Below are 17,738 nucleotides of genomic sequence, written 5' to 3'. Positions count from 1 at the left end.
TTGCTCACTGATGTCTCTCTCCCCTCCTGCGCTTTAACCAGCCAGGATTACAGTCATCCCTTCTGCACGCCCTCAGCTCCTTCTCTCCGGCCACATTCACTCAGTGAAATCACCAGGCTGGTGAGAGTGGCTAAAGAAACCCCTGAGGCTGTGCTGTGGCCTCCTTCCAAAATTACAGCCTTCTCCCCTCCTCCCCACCCTCTTAGACACTAACTCACATCCCCCCCACCCCCCCCTCGCCCCCCCGCCCCCGCTCCTCAGACCTCTGCCCCCTCTTTTCCCCACATCCCCTTCGGCGGACCTATTGCCCCCACCAAACACGGCCATCAGAAGAGACATGCCACCAGCTCCCCCACCAGCTCCCCCACCAGCTCCATGTCCACTGCCTCTCCTGCCCCTTCACCATCCTGTGGTCCCATCCCCAGCCAGACCCTCCCCCAAGCTCTGGGTACCATCTATCTCCCCGGCCCAAGGGCAGCTCCCAGGGCCATCACCAGCCTCCAAGATGCCATTCTCTGAACCAGGAAAAGGAACCACACTGCCCACCCCCCACAGCTGACTCAGCCACACACAGGGCACCGAGCCTGGGAGGCGGGACACAGGTCCCCTCCCCCATCATTTACACTTCCCCCTTCTTCACTGACTCACTCCCATCAGCACTTTAAACCACAAGCAAACACACCAAAAACCCTCCCTCTCCAGCCTCCAGGCCCCAGACCACTTCCCCCTCCTCATCACACCCAAATCCTAATCCCTCTCCCCCCCACCACTGACCTCCCTGCAATCAGCACCCCCACCCCGAAGCTGCTTTCCTCCGGGTGACCTCCGAGATGCAGGTCCCTGGCCAGCTCTCAGCAGAACAGTCGTCACTGTCCTCCTTGGAGCCCTCCAGGACGCCACCTCTCGGCTTCTGTCCCTCCTGCTGGTTCCCCTCCTCCTGAGCTCTTAGGATTGGAGGTCAGGGCCTCCTTCCTCCCCTGATGCATGCACCCAAGTGACCTCAGCTCCAGACAGTTCTAAGGCAGACTCCCATCCCCCCTTCTCCCAGAACGGCAGCTTAGCCTCCTGCTGGCTCAGGAGCCACCCGGACTGCTCGTTCCCTCGAATCACCTGCAATCCATTAGCTAATCGCATCTGCTCTACCTTCCAAAGATACCCGGAACCCAGCCCCTGCTCACCACCTCCAGCCCACCTGCCCAGGTCCAGGGCCATTGCCTCTTGCATCCTGACTGGCCTCCCACTCTGCCCTCGCCCCACACCTGCGGCCTACTCCCCACCAAGGCCAGAGCGATCCTGCGAACTTAGATCAGAGCATGTCCTGACTCACCTCAAACAGCCCCAAGGGCTCCCCAGTCCACTCCGTCCTCACTGGAGGCTTCAAGGCCCTACAAGAGGAGCCTCTTTGCCACGGAAACACTGTTGGCACACAGCCAGCCCATTGGCTTACGGCTCGTCTATGGCCACTTTCTCACTGCATGGCAGAGTAACTTCAAAGGGTGCCCCGTGGCCCACAGAGCCTAAAACATTTGCTTTCTGGCTTTTAAGGAAGTGTGCATAAGAAGGGAGGGGTTCGGGAAATGGGTGAAAGGGGAATATAGTCAATAATATTGTGGCAAGTTTATATGGTGACAGATGGCTAACAGAATTAGTGGCGTGATCACCAGTCTGGTATAAAAATGTCAAATCACTATATTGCACATCAAAACCCCCTGCTCCAGATACCTGGCCCCCAGTTACCTTACCAGCCTCATCCCTACTCCTCTTCCCTGGCTCTCTCTGCTCCAAACACCCCAGCCTCCCGGTTGTTCCTCCAAAATGCCCTGCCTGTTCCGACCTCAGGGCCTTTGCGCTTGCTGTTCCCTCAGCCTGGAACTCTCTTTCCCTCTCTCTCGTTCACGTTCTGCCTCAAATATCACAGTGAGCTCTTCCCTGACCACTGGCTCTCCAACCGCAGCGCCTCCTCGTTCCCTCCTCTCTCCACCCCATGGTTTAGCACCACCCAATAGACTGAAGAAATTGGGGTTTGCCTTTCTCCCTCCAGTGGGCTATAAGCCACTGTCTCTTTTTTCCATGCTGTATCCGCAGCATGTGGAATAGTCCCTGGCACACAGTAGGACAGTGATGGTGAACCTATGACACGTGTGTCAGAGGTGACACGCGAACTCATTTTTTTGGTTGATTTTTCTTTGTTAAATGGCATTTAAATATATAAAATAAATATCAAAAATATAAGTCTTTGTTTTACTATGGTTGCAAAGATCAAAAAATGTCTATATGTGACACGGCACCAGAGTTAAGTTAGGGTTTTTCAAAATGATGACATGCCGAGCTCAAAAGGTTCGCCATCACTGCAGTAGGGGCTCATATCACTTACTCTGCACCGCAGCCCAAGGACTTAGGTCCTTCTCTTTACAGAAGAGAAAGCTGGAGCTTAAAGGCTACCTGCCCCCCAAGGCCAGTGGCTGCAGGGGGGCCACCTGGGCCGGGCTTCCTCACCAGGACAACCCCGCTCCCCACCTCTTTCCAAAGGATACTTGAGACAGCTCAGTCCACATATCCCTTTCTATCCACCCCCCGCCACACACACCTCCTCTCACCCCACGCCTGGGCTCCCTCTCTGCTCCTAACGCCCTTACCACTCTACCCCATCCCTGTCCAGTTGACAGCAGGTGGACAGCTCAGTCCACATATCCCTTTCTATCGCCCCCCACCGCCCCCCCAACCCCTCCTCTTCCCACCAAAAGAACCTCGGTCAGTTTTCCTGTCCTGAACTTGCCCTCCAGTGCATATAATTTACAATTATATGATTATGACATGTACATATCTGTCTTCCTCGGGCCCTCTCTCACCCAGTTGGGTTTGAACCTAGAGGGGAGTTCGGGCAGGCCCAGGACGGCTAACGAACCAACTCGCTAGGAGCGGGGCAACGTCAGAGAGCAGAGAGCGTGCGCCCAGCGCCCCGCGGCTGCCTCGCTGCCGCCTGGAGGGTGCTCAGGGGGTCGGTTGTCCCAAGTGCTGAGCGTAGCCACCGTTGTCTGCGCATGCGTGGGCCCGAGGGCGTGGCCAGGGGTCCTCCGCCCCGAGGGTTCTGCCCCCCCCCCCCGCACCCTCGTTGTGCGTGGAGCAGCAAAGCACGTGACCTCGTGCAAACTTCTTGCGCGCTAGCCACTCCTCCCGCCAGGCCCTCCACAGGTCAAGCCCTTGTCCCTGCGGTTCCCCACGACACCCTGCGCTGTCCTTTCCTTCCTCCGTCTAGAGCAGCGGTTCTCAACCTGGGGGTCGCAACCCCTTTGGGGGTCAAACGACCCTTTCACAGGGGTCGCCTAAGACCATCGGAAAACACATATAAATACATACTGTCTTTGTGATTACTCACTATGCTTTATGTTCAATTTGTAACAATGGAAATACATCCTGCATATCAGATATTTACATTACGATTCCTAACAGTAGCAAAATTACAGTTATGAAGGAGCAACGAAAATAATGGTTGGGGGGCACCACAACATGAGGAACTGTATTAAAGGGTCGTGGCATTAGGAAGGTTGAGAACCACTGCTCTAGATGGTGCTGTTTCTCCTTTCTAAACACGCGCTGGACAAGGAAGGAGCACTGGGCCAGGAGTCCGAAGACTCGATCAAGATGGGTTCTGCCGCTGTGTGACCGTAGGTAAGTCCCTCACTTTTCTGAACCTCAACATCCTTATCTGTAAAAGGGGCGTGTCGACACCCACTCTGCTACCCTTTGGCTTGACCTGAGTCAGATGTTTAACCAATGCCGGACAGCCAGCCTTTCAAACTCTAAAGCAGATCTTGAAGGTGTGTGTGTGTGTGTGTGTGTGTACTTCCTTCTTAAGTCTATGCATCTAATAACTCCTCGTAAACCACTGGATTGAACCTTTTGGTATTCAGGTCGTGTTCTTCCTTTGTCTCCAGTAAAACTTTTGCCTTAAAGTCAAATTGTTCTGATACTAATTCAGCTACACCAGCTCTATTGGGGTTATTTGCCTGGTTTAATGTTTGCATCCTTTTACTTTCAGCCTTGCTGTGTCCAAGTATTTTAGGTGGGTCTCTTATGACACAATATGGCTGGATTTAAAAAAAAACATTTACAATTATGATTATGACATATACAAACCATCTCATTTTTGTGCCTGTTAATGATCAAATTTCCTGTTTTTTTTCTTCCTTCTTGTCTTTTTTGCTCGTTTTCCCCCCCTTACAAAATGTCTTGCAACTTACATATCCTATTTCTATTCTTTCAGTGGTTATCCAACACATTTTAATTTGTGTATTTAATTTGACAAAGTCTAAAGTTAATCCAGTATTTACCCTCCTTCCAGACCAAAACAACAACAACAACAAATGAACAAGTAAACAAACCAAAAACCGAAGACTTTATAACACTGTTTCTGGTCAACTCCCCCTGAACTGTATTATTATTGTCGTGAACACTAAACCACATTTACTGTTTCCTTCATGCTTCTCAGATCTTCCTTATGGAAAAATGTCCTTCCACGAAGATTCTTCATATGTTTCTGTCTTGAAGGTCTGTTGGTGATAAACTCATTGTCATTTCTCTAAATGTCTTTATTTCACCCTCATCCCTGAACGCTAACTCACTATTACAAACTTCAGGCGGAGTTATTTTTATCACCACTTTGATGACAACACTCTGTCTTCTGACGTTTATTGTGGCTGCTGGCAGGTCATCGGTTGCTGGTGTAGTTGTCATTCCTTTTCGGATGATATCTTTTCTACCTGGCTGCTTTGGGGATCTCGATGTTTGTGTTTGGTGTCCTGCAGTTTTTTTCATCCATTCATTCTACCCCTATCATAAAGCACTTACTGGGTGCGGGCACTGTCCCAGGTGCTGAAAGGACAGCAGTGAGTGAACAAAGTTCCAGTATGAGGACATTAAGTGTGTGTGGGGGGGAGGCTGGGCACCAGGCCTTGACCTCTTTGTACTGGGAACAAGCCAGGATGGGCCAGACACCCGGGGCCCAGTAGTCAATGTCCATCCCAGTCAGTGGGGCGGGGCCCTGGCCAAAGGACCCTCAGAGCTTCTGGACAGTATCCGTTCCGGTCAGCTCTGAGGCCAAGACCCAGGGTCAGCCAGGAAGCGGTCACCTGTCGCCTCCTGACCCAACACCATCCCAGGCTGGAGGAGCAACCCACGAACAACTTAGCTGCTATCTCAGGAGCCCCTCCGGGGCCAGGCGCTTCACATTCCATTTGCATCATCGCCCTCTGGCAGCATCAGTTCCCATCCGGAGACACTGAGGCCAGAGAGGCTGTGGCCAAGGGCACACAGCCAAGCGATGGCAGAGCAAGACTCAAACCATCACTGGAGTCCGCTGATTCAGAGACGCAGACATCCACCTGCCACACTGAACACAGGCCCCCGGTTGTGAGCCCCTGCTTCTCCTGTCGCAGCAGAACAGGCCGCTCGGTCCAGGTACCCTGTGGGTTCGCAGCAGAAACCTTCCTGGGAATGGCAGGTCCGGGCGCCAGCCCTGCTGGGGCATTAAACACGGCTCCACACACATCCAGCTACAGAATTCCCCAAACTTTAATGCCATGCCTCTGAGAAGGGAAGCTGAGGGCTGTCGGGGGTCTCAAGTTTAGTCAACACCGCCTGCCTCCAGCCCCGGGGTTCCCAGGAGCAAGTGATCAGGTGGTGAGAAGCACAGCACCTCGCCCTATACCACAGACCTCCTTCTGCCGGGGTGGGGGGCTCGACAACTGCAGGGAGGCCCAGGGCGGGGGCGTCACTGGCCCTTAGAGGCTGGACTCTGCCCGGCTCAGGAGTGACTTGGCCTAGGGCCTGCACAGAGCAGCTAGGGGTGGAGGTGAGGAAAGTGACCACGGTTCCCAGCCTGGGGCCAGTGAGGTACTTGGAAGTGGGTGGGGAGTCTCGGGGAGCCTGGGACAGCTGTGTGCACAGAGCCATTCCGGCAACACCTGAGATGGGGAATAGGACACGGTCCACATTAGGTCCAAGAGAGGTGGGGGTCAAGGGCAGCCGTAGATCAGTGTCCAGGGCACAAGGAAGGCCCTGCTGACCAACCTCCCCTACAGTTTGTGATTCTGGCCCCGGAGCTGCGGCCAGGGCAGCAGGGCTGGCTTCAGTACCCTTGGGAGGTGTGACCCTTGTTCTCCGCGCCTGCATAGAAGTCTGTGGGGGCCTCTGGTGAGTCAATGGTCTGGTAGGCACTGCGCTGAGATGTGTTTCCAATACCTAGGAGGGCGGGGAGACGGGAGAGGAAGCAAAAATGAGGGGTGAGGCTCAGGATATTCCACTGAGTCCAAACCAAGACCCACTCCACCCCCACCAGGCAGCCCAGAGCTGGCATCCTGGCACCCAGGGCAGCGACAGTGGCCACAGCCCCAGATACCAAGCCTTTCACCATAATGTTCATTCAATCCTCCCATATCCCTACGGAGCAGGCATTTTTACTGTCCCCACTTTACAGATGAGGAAACTGAGGGTCAACGAGATGAACTGACTTGCCTGAGATTACACAGCTCAAAGCTGAGGACGAGGATGCAAACAGGAGCGCTGTGTTCCTCTATCCCAGCGATTTCCCACCCTGCTCGTATGGTTCACGCACACACACACATACACACACACACACACATCACTAAAATTCTGTGGCACACCAAAACATGTATTTTTTGCCAATCTGACAAAAAAAAAAGTATAACTTTGATTCATTCACACTGGATGGCTATTGCGTTGGCTGCTATAATTTCTTTCCCTGACAATCTAAGGGAAGAGAGGTCAGTACTCCTGATTAAATAGCCAGGTACCTCGTGTTTTAAAAATTCTCGCGGCACACGGGTTGAAAGTCGCTGCTCTCTCTAACCAGAAGGCTCAGAGCCTGGGGCCGGGGTGCGAGGCAGGCGGCAGGGCTCTCAGTGCCCACCCTCCACACTCCCGTCTCCACGCTGCTCATTTGTCCGATGATCCTGAACAAGGGCCTCAGTGTCCCCATCTGTCCAATGGGAGGAATGTTACTGGCTCCCCTCACCCCAGGGCAGGCCACAGGCCACTCCTGCCTGCCCTGGGCCCCACTGCTCCACCAGGCAGGTCACCGGTCACTCTCGGCCTATCTCAGGAGTGAACGGTAGGAAACCTCACCCATCTCTCCCCACTTCTGAGAGAGAGAGAGGAACAGAGAACATCTGTGGGAAATGGCTCGGCCACCACAAAGAGGGGTACAACCAGGTGAGGCTGTGCAGCAGGGCAGTGCGGGGCTGGCTAAGGGAGAGGGCCGGTAGGCAGGGTAAGCCCTGTAGGTGAGCGCTGCCTTCGGCTGAGGCTCCCTGGCTCATGCCGGCACCATTTCTCCCTCGGCCACCCAGATCCCAGGAGACAAGAGAAAGGGGCTCTAGGGATGGGGTTGGTGGGAGCAGAGAAGAGAGGGTGACCCTGCAGGTGCCTTGAGTCTCAGGCTGCAGACTGCCCAGAGCTGCCCGTGGAACCGGATCACTCCCGCAGCTGGATCTGGTGTTTGTGCTCAGAGGGAGTCCTGGCTGCTGCCTCCAACTCTGCCTCTAGCCTGATGGCAGGGCAAGGTCACACCAGGCTGGGACAGCTGTGTGCACAGAGCCATTCAGGCCAACACCTGAGATGGGGACTAGGACACGTTCCACATTAGGTCCATTAGGGCCGGCTTCGGTACCCTTCAGCAGAGACCGGGAGCTGGCACAGCTTAGGGGCAGGGGCTGCGGGGGAGACAGAGGAGACGTGGGGAGCTGGTAGCATGCTCACCTGGATACACAGAGCTGAACGGGCCCTCGCCCCCGCGCTGCAGGTACATGTTGTAGAGCATGAAGCAGGAGAAGGGCTTGAGGAGCAGGCTGAGGATGGCCATGCCGGCGCCGAAGCGCCCTACGTCCAAGAGGCCGGCCCGCGGGTAGAAGATGCTGATGTGGATGATGTCCAGGAGGATGGTGACCACCAAGCCACCCAGAAACTGCAAGACAGGCCAGCACAGAGCCCAGGTGTGACCACGTGGCATCAGAGTTCATCAGAGTTCACTGCCTCCCCGTCCTGCCCCCCGTCACGTAACCAGGCCGGAAGCTGCCTTTGAGCCCTACTGTGACCTCAGGGGTTGCTGGAAAACAGGCCCAGCAAGCAGGCAGGACCCTGTGGATGAGACACCCGACGGGACTGCAGAGTGGAGCAGGGATTTGGGGGCGGGGGCGGGGGGTACCTGAGGCCCAGCCCCAGCCTGCCAGCCCCACCCAAGCCCCCGCCCATCTCCTGTCACCCTTGAGGCCAAGACAAGGTACAAGACTTGGTTCCAGAACCTCTGAGATGGAAGGTACCTGAGTTCACCCACTCTGTCTCCACCACCAAGGAAATCCCTTCTCTGTCATCCTCAGAGGCCTCAGCCACCACCCTTCAGGGAGAGCTTAACTGGGCTGTATCCACTTTGACCTTACAAAGTAGTAGAGTTCCCTCTTTGCGGGTCTCCTCCTAAAAGAGGGTCCTGGCTGAGTGGGGGGTTGGGGGGCGTCTTGAGTACTTGTCCCACTGCCCTTGGGGCGTGGCCAGCCTGGGCCACTGGTGGGACCATGCCCCATGCCTTTTTGCGGGAAGACAATGGGCACGCTCCGGGCTCTCTGAGCCAGGCAGGCAGAGAAGCAGGCCAGGCTAGCAAACACACTCAGGCTGCAGCCCGGCTTTAGAAAATGGGAAATAGGAACAGGCAGAAGATTGGAACAGGTGCAGGGAAGACAGAGCAAGGGCCACAGATCATCCTGAAGCCTGGCCCAGTGCTGCTTCCCCAGCTCACCATGCTTATAGCGTCAATGGAATCCTTCTGAGCGACGGCCCAAACGCCCAAGGCCAGGACGGTGAAGTTGGCCCAGGCATAGGGGCCCCCGAACATGAGGCAGCCCCTGTGGGAAGATGGATCTGAGTCAGGTTAGCCGGTGACGGCCTCACAGGTGACCCACCCCCCACCCCCCACAGGCTACCTCCCTGGAGCGCCAGGGTCTCAGGGAGCCTCTGAGAAGAGGCCACAGTCGGCCGGGCCTCTTGTGCCCCAGCTGTGAGCCAGGAACGTCAACAAATCCAGGAACGTCAAACGGCTCTGCTTCCCAAATGGATCCCTTCGGGCCCAAACCACCATCCTCTCCTGCCAGGTCATACCAGCCCGCCTGCTTCCTTCCACTCCTGCCCCCTCTGGGCCATTCTCTAAATAGCAACCAGTAAAGTTCATCTGGTGATATCTCCTCCACTCCAAGGCCTACCAGTTTTCTGCCCCACTTGAAATAAGAGGCTCTCTCATGGCCTACGGGGCCCAGTGGGAGCCACTGGTGACACCTGTGCCTACCTCTACCCTGAACACCTGGCCCCTTTTTGTCATTTCAGACTCAGCTCAAATGTTCACCAAGGCTCCTTCCCTGACCGCCCAATTTTAAATGCCACCTCGTCACTGTCTAATTTAATTCTCAACCTGTGGGTCGCAACCCCTGAAAATACATCCTGCATATCAGATATTTACATTACGATTCATAACAGTAGCAAAATTACAGTTATGAAGTAGCAATGGAAATAATTTTATGGTTGGTGGTCACCACAACATGAACTGTATTAAAGGGTTGCGGCGTTAGGAAGGTTGAGAACCACTGGAACAATGCCCACCCTGTTTTATTTCTTAGGGTATTGCTACTAACTGATGTTTACTCATTGTCAACCCAATGAAAATACTAATTACCACAGAGCCCTTACTAGTATCTGGCACATTTCTAAATGCTTTAAATGAACTCGTTTATGTGCATTTGTGTTAACTCAGGGAAGGAGGCACTATGTTTATCTTCATTTGACAGGTGAGGAAGCTGAGGTTCAGAGAGGTCAAGTAACCTGCCCGAGACCCCACAGCTGCTAAGTGGCAGCGCTGGGATTTGAACCCAGGCAATCTGGCTCCAGAGGCCATGCTCTTTTTTAAAAAAAAATTTTTTATTGATTTCAGAGAGGAAGGGAGGAGAAAGAGATAGAAACATCAATGATGAGAGAGAATCATTGATCGGCTGCCTCCCGCACGCCCCCTACTGGGGATGGAGCCTGGGCATGTGCCCTGACCGGGAATCGAACCGTGACCTCCTGGTCCTTAGGTCGACGCTCAACCACTGAGCCACACCAGCCGAGCCAGGGGCCATGCTCTTATTTGCCATTTTCACTGGACCTCGACTGCCCCAGCGCGCAGTGAGGCGCTTCATCCACTAAACAACAATCCCTAAAGTGCACCAGCCAGAAAACTCATCCAAGCAGTTCAGTGTAGAATGCAACGAGGCTCCACAGTCCTGGAGTAAGTCACTCATCCTGGGGTTGTAAGAGAGCAAGTGCCGGGGCCGAACGAAGCCCAGGCTCACCAGCTCCGAAGCCAGAGGAGTGTGGCTGAGAAATCTGTATTTGACCTCCCTACCCTGGATGAGGGCTCGGAGCTCCTAGGAGGCCGCGATGGCCAAGGCCTCCGGGGACTGCCCGCCCCTCCCCCATCCCTGGGACGTGGGCGGCTTGCTGACGATCTTCTTGACAAAGGTGCTATTTAGTCTTGGAACTGGCTGGGGACACAGGAGACAAGTGGACCCATATCCCAGGAGACAGGCGGACACAGAGGCGGACACACCTGTGGAGTCACTTACCAGGTTGTCAGCAGCCAGTGAACCAGGATGATCAGCTGTGGCACAAAAAGGGGGAGGGGGGAGATCTGTGAATGTGACCACCATGGGGAGCAGGGGGTGGGGATGATTGTGGAGCCACTGCCTGGCACCCAAGAGGGCTACACCGATGTCTGCCATGGCGAGTGAACTGGTAGAGGAGGAGGAGGAAGGCCAGGCCAGGCCAGGCGGGGGACACTGCCCCCTCACTCCGCCCCATTCCCTCGGGGCTGCTGACCCCCGCCCCCTTCCCGCTTCCAAAGGCTGGAGGCTCCTTTGGGGAAGCAGGAATCTACCCTGGAATGGAGGAGACCTTGACGGGAATGGCCAGGATGGTGGCAAGGTGCTCAAAGAGGCTGATTTCTTGGGACTCTGGAGCTGGGGTGCCGTGTGGGGCAGGAGTGGGGGCGCAGCTTGTGGGGGGGGGAGGGGCCTTGAGGGCCTTGGAGTGTGAATTCCATTCCACATGAGGAAGCCAAGGCGGGCTCCTTGGTATGCTTTACGCTCAGGGGAAAAAACCCTCTGGCTCTTTTGTCATATTCCACCCTTTTCTATTGCCCCCTATGTCCTTAAAGGAACAGCCCCCTTGACTGGAGCTGGCCTCCACTGCTGGACATCGAAAGGGAACTGAGAAGAAGCCACTGTGCCTGGAGTAGAAGATAAGAGGAGAGTTAGGGAGGGATGTCAGCTGGGGGTTGGGCAGGGCTGGCCCTGGGGGTGGGGGTGGATTCTGATCTCTATCCTCAGAGCCAGCCACTGTCCCCTCTGTTCTGCAGGAATCCCTGCCCACAGAGGAGAGCTGCCCAAGGCCACACTGTGCCCAGCCACAGCAGTCCTGGCATCTGCCTGCCAGACTAAGAGGCACAGGGAAGTCACAGCACCACCTTGGCCCTGAGAACCAACACCTGACCCTTCCCACCGTGGGTTTCTGTCTCAGAACCGGTTTCCTCTCCCAGTGCTCTGGCTCCGACACCCCCGCTGTGCGCACCCAGGTCTGCACCAAAGGGCCCTGCAGAGCCCGGCTTTCTGGCAAGAGGAAAGGCTGGGACCAGGGGGGCCGCTGATCCGCAGGGAAGCGTGTGGCGAAGTCACTCTGTGACTTAAAGGCTTTTCCTAGAGTCGGAGGGGCCTGGAAGACGGAGTGAGAACCTGGCTGAGGTGTAGAACGAGGCCATCTCTCTTGGGAAGCAAAGGGCATGCCCTGGAAATACTGCAGATCCTCAAAAGACATCCGGCCCGTTTCGTGTGACATTGCTCTCGTCTCATAAATATTTAAGAAACTTAGCACGACCTGATCACTTCTCTTAAGCCCCTGGGAAAAGAAACCCACCGAAGAGCAAGCCTCCCCTCCCTCAGTTTCCCCAGCTTTGTAATGGGCGGGCACACCCCCCAGGCCTCTGTCCAGGGAAGCTCCATAAGAAACCCGGCCAGACCAGCCCTGCCCTTCCCGATTCCCCTGGAGAACAGTGACTCATCTCAGCGCCAAAGAACTGTCCGCAGGCTCTGGGGGAGGTTTCCGGTAACGAGGGGCCACCTGGGATGCTCAGGTGCAGCCACGGGGGGGTGAGGGGGGGGGCACTGGGACCTGAGGGTGTGCCTGGGCAGCCAGACCGCTCCTGGCTGGGCAAGAGGAAGGGAAGACCCGAACTCTCCTTCAGAGTGGGAGGCTCTTCACACAGTGCTCGGCCGAGGGCGGCCGCCCAGCCTGTTTCCAGATGTGTCAGGAGACCGGGCAAGAGAGGGTCAAAGAACCCAGGTAGCAGGGGGGCGTAGGATGCTGGGTTAGGAATAAGAGACCAGGGTTCTGGTCCAGGGGCCAGGTCCCTTGGTGGCTGTGAAATGGAGGCAATGCCCATCACCCATATGTCCCGTGGGGGGGCCTCCACCACAGAGCCAGGCATCAGGACGGTCCCCGGAGGTACCCGTTTAATAAGCAGAGGTACCGTGTGGGACAGGCATCCGCAACAGCATTGACAAGAGCAACTCCCGCTCCTGAGGAGGAGGTGCCTACCGCGTGTCCACACTGCCCCGGACCCTTGGCCCGTGGCATCCTCGCAACTACGTGGGGGAGAGTATGAACCCTGTTTCATTAGGAAGAAACCGAGGCTGTGAGAGGTGACGTGAACTGGACCAGAACATAACACTCATAAACAAGACAGCCCAGATGCAAATCTCAGACCTGGTTTATCCGTTTCGAGTTTTTATGCCAATAAAAATAGAACGCCACACCCCCTCCCGGACCCCTGGATCCTCCTCTTATCGCCCTAGAAGATAGGGTTTATTTCTGTCCTCTTTTTACAGCGAGGAAACGGATCCTGGGAGAGGGTAAGAAACCTGCTCAAGGCCACGCGCCTAGTAAGTAGCAAAGCCTGGCCTCGAGTGCAGGTTTGGCCCCAAGGCCGGTGCGACACTGTCAGGACCTGGAAGAGCAAGGGAAGGGAGGGTGGAAACGAGGTTCAGCCTGGGGGAGGGAAGGCAAAGGGGAAACCAAGGAGTTAGGAGGACCTGGACTTGGACCCTTTGTTCGCCGCTAGAGCCCGTGGGGGCTGGAATGGGGGTGGAGAACTTCCCAGACAGGTGTGGACAGACCTCAGATCAACATACAGACCAACATATGGAATATATTCCTACCAGTCCCGTGCCAACACAACCTGTTATGTGAGGTAGTGAGATCCCTGAGGGTGGCTGAGGCTCAGAGACACCCCTCAGGGCTGCCCTCGAGGGGCGACAGAACCAGGCAGTGGCTAACTGTGTGGAGCCAAATATGTGGGTCAGATCCTGGCTCCATGACGCAGAAGCTGTGTGAGCGTGGGCAAGTCACCTGCCCGCTCAGAACTGCTGCTTGCTGTTCTGTATATTAGGGCCAACATGCCTGTTTCATAGGGTTGCTTGTGTGGATCTAGCGGTACAGGGAGGTGGAGAAGTTTATGAAACACTGAACACAGTGCCTACCAGGTAGTCAGCCCTTGATACCCAGCTGTCCTGAATTCTTAACCCTAATTCGACTCGATCCCCTACCTACCCCTTCCCAAGGGCCTCTTTCAACAGGGGTTCATGAACCCAAGTCTAGTCCTTTCTCAGCTTGTCTCAATGTCATTCCTCCAGCGCAGGACCTGCCTCATGATAGAGCTCAAGTTAGGGCCTGTCCTTTGTGCAAAGGGCCTGGGGCGACTATTTCTTCTCATCTGGCACCACTGCCCACTCTGCCGGGGCAATGGGCCAATGAAGAAGTGGGGAGGGAGTGCAGGGGCACCGGGGGGCATTTCCCAGCTCCCTCGGGACCCTGATTTCAGAACATCTAAGTGGCCCGTGAACGAGGAATCGACAGCTGCCCTGCGTAGGGCGGCCAGACTTAACAACAAGAACACAGAACGCCTAGCTAATTTTTAACTTCGGATCATGAATATTTTGTCAGTAGGTCCCAACTATTGCCTGGGACATACTTAACGCTAAAAAATTACTCACTGTTGATCTGAAATTCAAATTCAGCTGGATGGCCTGGATGTGACCTGGCAACCCCAGTCCCTCGGGGCCTCCCAGCACCTACTTGTCTCTGACTAGCAGCAGCGAAGACCCTTGGAGACAGAGGGTCTTATTTCCCCCGTCAAGGGAGGGACCGGCTGTTTCATTCTGGGCACCGAAAGCTCACACCTGTGGCAGTGCATGGCTGTCAGGCCCATAAAGTTGCTCAAAAAACACAGCCCCTGATGTACCTAAGCCGTCCAGGCAGAAGTCCGCCCCCACTTACTTACCGGGGGCCAGGGAAGGGCAGCTTTGAAGGCTGACCCGGTGGGGTCGGGTCCTGACTCTGCCACCTAATCCCTGTGGGACCTCGGCAAGTTGTTTGCCTGATCTGAGCCGAGGTTTGTTCATCCGTAAAAAGATGACAGGATCAGCTTTCTGGGGAGGCTGCTGGGATTAAATAAATAACCTGGCATACCACAGATGCCCCTTCCGATTCCTGCACCTCTGCCCGTCACCTGATTTCCCCTTCGCATTATTTTAGGCAAATCTCTAACCCAGCGGTTCTCAACCTTTGGGTCACGACCCCTTTGGCGGTCGAACGACCCTTTCACAGGGGTCGCCTAAGACCATCCTGCATATCAGATATTTACATGACGATTCATCACAGTAGCAACATTACAGTTATGAAGTAGCAACGAAATTAATTTTATGGTTGGGTCACAACATGAGGAACTGTATTGAAAGGGCCAGAAGGTTGAGAACCACTGCAGGAGAGGCAGTTGGCATGAACCCCACACTGCCTGCCACAGAATGAGTATGGATGCCAACCAACCTCAGTTGCCCTTACGTAGATTTCTTCCCAGCTAACACGTGACTCCAAGCCCGCTCCCTGGCTCCAGCCACCTGCCCAGGCAGCTGCTGACCGGAAGCTCCGGGGAGGTTTGCCCCAGCGAGTGTGACTGCGAAATAGCCCAGACCTCCTCTCAGAACCCAAATATGGACCGTGTGTTGTTCTGTCGTCACTTATCGCCTGGGTTCGCTTCCTCCTCCAGTACCGGACACCACTGGCTGCTAAATGCGTTGTCATTTGTGAGGATTCCTGAATAAAGTCTCAAAGGAGACAGCACCGAGACTCAAAACGGCAACTTTGGTCCAAGGTTCACAGCCTCCTGATGAAAGCTACGGGCCCGGGCCCTCGGTCACAAATACCACCAAGAAGGGGTGGGCGGGGAGAAAAAGAAGAACAGCCAAGGGCACCCTGGGGAGCTGAGGAGGAGGCTCAGGAAATGAGGACACCCCAGGAAGCCCAGCAGTGTTTTGCTAAGTGTACAAAGGTGGGGTTTTCTGCTTTTAAGCAACTTCTAGCGGAGTTCGTGTTTCTTAGGAAATAAGGTCGAAGGGTTTACACAGTTGGGAAAAACGAGGCTATCAGGCGGCACTGGGAGGCCAGGTAAAAGGTCCAGCCCCTCTCTCCGTGGAGGGGGTGTCCCGCTTCAACCTCCCCCTCCCCCCCGCCCCCAACCCCAGGGCTCAGCGAGTCCCTCCCCCGCGCCCTCCTCCTCCTCCTCCAGCGGAATTCTGGGCGTGCGGGCAGGAGCGATCCTGGGGGCTGGGCGCCTCCAGCTGGAGGGGGCTGACTCCGGGGAGGGGCGGCCCTTTCCCTCCCCCACCGCCTCCAGTTCCGTCTCGGGGGGCCTAACGTGGTGGCCTTTACCTGAACCCCAATCCCTGCCCAGGTTTGTCTGCCCGCCTCCTTCTCACCTGGCGTCTGCACGTTCTCTTTCTCCCCAAACCCTTGGCCCTCTCACCTCTAAAATCCTACTTTTTACAAAGCAAACGCCCCCCACACTCGGGAGACCCGCCCCGCGCCCGCGTGCCCGCGGCGTGGCCACCCCCGCCCCGCCCCGCCCCGCCCCGCCCGTCGCCACCTTCAGGTTCACGGAGGGCGGATCCATCCCGACCTCGGCCGAAGGCACCGGCGCGACCGCCGCGGAGGCTCCAGACCTACGAACTCCGGAGGAAAACTTGCCAGTCCCGCCCAGCCCGCTACCCGGGCTCCAACCCCTGCTCAACTCCCGGCCACGTGAGCCGAATCACGTGACCGCTGTCCGGTTGCTAGGAGATGGCGTCGGGCTGCCAGCGCGTCCTCCCGCCCAGAGCTCCTGCCACTCACTGCTCCGGCAGTTCCCCCCGACGGCTGGAGAACCCCAGGATTTGTCACAAAGGGCGCAACATCCTGCCTGGTTAATATCCCAGTAGGTGGACTGATAGGACCACCTGCAGCCGGGAGAGCTTGGGGGAATGTCCAGGTGCAAACTGCAGATGTGGCAACAGCTGGCGTCTCGTTTCTTAGGGCATCCTCTCTCCTTCCCACTTCCCGATGCTAAAGTGGAGACGTTTACGGGACCTACCTCACAGGAGCTCAGTGAACGAATTCATGTTGTTAAAGAAAAATTATTTTGACTCCTGTTAAAATGGTAAGAAAGACTTTACTCAAGACTTTTGCAATAGGAATATTGCAAGAGAAGAGAGAAATCAAGCTTAATTATGAAGACAGCAAGGACAGCCCTAGGATAGAGCGTCGGCCTGCCGAATGAAGGGTCCTAGGTTGGATTCCAGTCAAGGGCACATACGTGGGTTGGGGGCTTGATCCCCAGTAGGGGGTGTGCAGGAGGCAACCAATCAATGATTCACGCTCATCATTGATGTTTCTATCTCTTCCTCTCCCTGCCTCTCTGAAATCAATAAAAATATATTTTAAAAAAAGACAGCAAGGACAAATGGGGTTTTATAGCCAAGCAGCAGAGTGGCGGATGGAGGGTGGAGGGGGCAATGGGTGGAAAATTACCAAGAGGGGATGTCAAGGGTAGGTGGGATTATTCTAAACTGACCTAGCAGGATTCCTGCTAAAGGCAGGTCAAGGGCTTAGACATCAACAGTGCCTGGATGGGGAGAAGGGATGGGGGGGAGGGATGGGGAGGATGAGGGGAAGGGGAGGGGAAGGAAGGGGACTTGATCAGATACAGATACTGAGGTGATCAGATATCAAGGTCAGGATTCCTGCTAAAATGGGCCTATGGAGGCCCAGCAAGAACAGGACAGACACAGGGGCCAGGCTGAGGCCTAGTCAAGGAGAGAAGCCTACTAAAGTTTGGTCAAGGAGAGAGTGTTTGTCCGGGTAAAGTGCCTGGCTCTTAGTAAACGAACAGCACGCATCAGATATTGTCATTATCAATACCCATGGGGCCAATGGTTGGTGCCCACTTGAGTCAAGAATGTTCTCCATGCACCCCAGATCCTAGAGGTGTTCAACCCAAGCCTGTAGGTCCGTAACAAGACTGTGATCACTTTGTCAGCAGAAAATGCAAAACAATTTCTAGGGTCAGAGCTGACATTTATTAAGTACTTATTTTGTGTCAGTCAGTGTGAAAAGCACTCAGAGCACATGCTCACAGCAACCCGATGCTGCAGATACTGTTCTTATGCAGAGTCTCAGTGAGGTGACTGAGGTTAAGAGAAGTTGAGAGGCTTGACCAAAGGCACATCACTAGTTATATGAAACTGGGCTGGGACCCAAGGAGATCTGGCTCTAGGGCC

General features: G+C 55.3%; 1 protein-coding gene across 2 annotated transcripts; it reads right to left on the bottom strand.

The window, feature by feature from the left end:
- Window positions 1–4,279: 4,279 nt before the first annotated feature.
- AGTRAP (angiotensin II receptor associated protein) lies at window positions 4,280–16,177 on the bottom strand. 2 transcript variants are annotated; one of them, XM_070404088.1, is made up of 5 exons: window positions 16,070–16,177; window positions 10,662–10,696; window positions 8,807–8,912; window positions 7,777–7,981; window positions 4,280–6,240 (listed from the first exon to the last, which is right to left on the bottom strand). In XM_070404088.1, the coding sequence occupies exons 1-5, from the start codon at window positions 16,094–16,096 to the stop codon at window positions 6,128–6,130; spliced, it is 486 nt and encodes a 161-aa protein (XP_070260189.1). In that variant the 5' UTR covers window positions 16,097–16,177; the 3' UTR covers window positions 4,280–6,127. The 2 variants fall into 2 exon arrangements, with proteins under 2 accessions (XP_070260189.1, XP_070260190.1); XM_070404089.1 differs by having other exon boundaries at window positions 8,807–8,928; window positions 16,070–16,137.
- Between the last annotated feature and the right edge of the window lie 1,561 nt (window positions 16,178–17,738).

This window comes from Myotis yumanensis, unplaced genomic scaffold (genome assembly GCF_028538775.1).
Source record: "Myotis yumanensis isolate MYYU_CA2020_CCGP unplaced genomic scaffold, mMyoYum1.0.hap1 SCAF_2, whole genome shotgun sequence".
NCBI classification, from domain to species: domain Eukaryota; kingdom Metazoa; phylum Chordata; class Mammalia; order Chiroptera; family Vespertilionidae; genus Myotis; species Myotis yumanensis.
This window is presented reverse-complemented; position numbering and strand designations above follow the sequence as displayed.

Bases quoted from the DNA above. Each gene is read 5' to 3' on its own strand.
- AGTRAP (XM_070404088.1), bottom strand. From the start codon at position 16,096: ATGGATCCGCCCTCCGTGAACCTGAAG. The intron at 8,913-10,661 runs GTAAGTGACTCC...ATCTTCCCACAG, and splicing joins CACTGGCTGCTGACAACCTG to GGGCTGCCTCATGTTCGGGG. The intron at 6,241-7,776 runs GTGAGCATGCTA...CCGCCCTCCTAG, and splicing joins GTTCAGCTCTGTGTATCCAG to GTATTGGAAACACATCTCAG.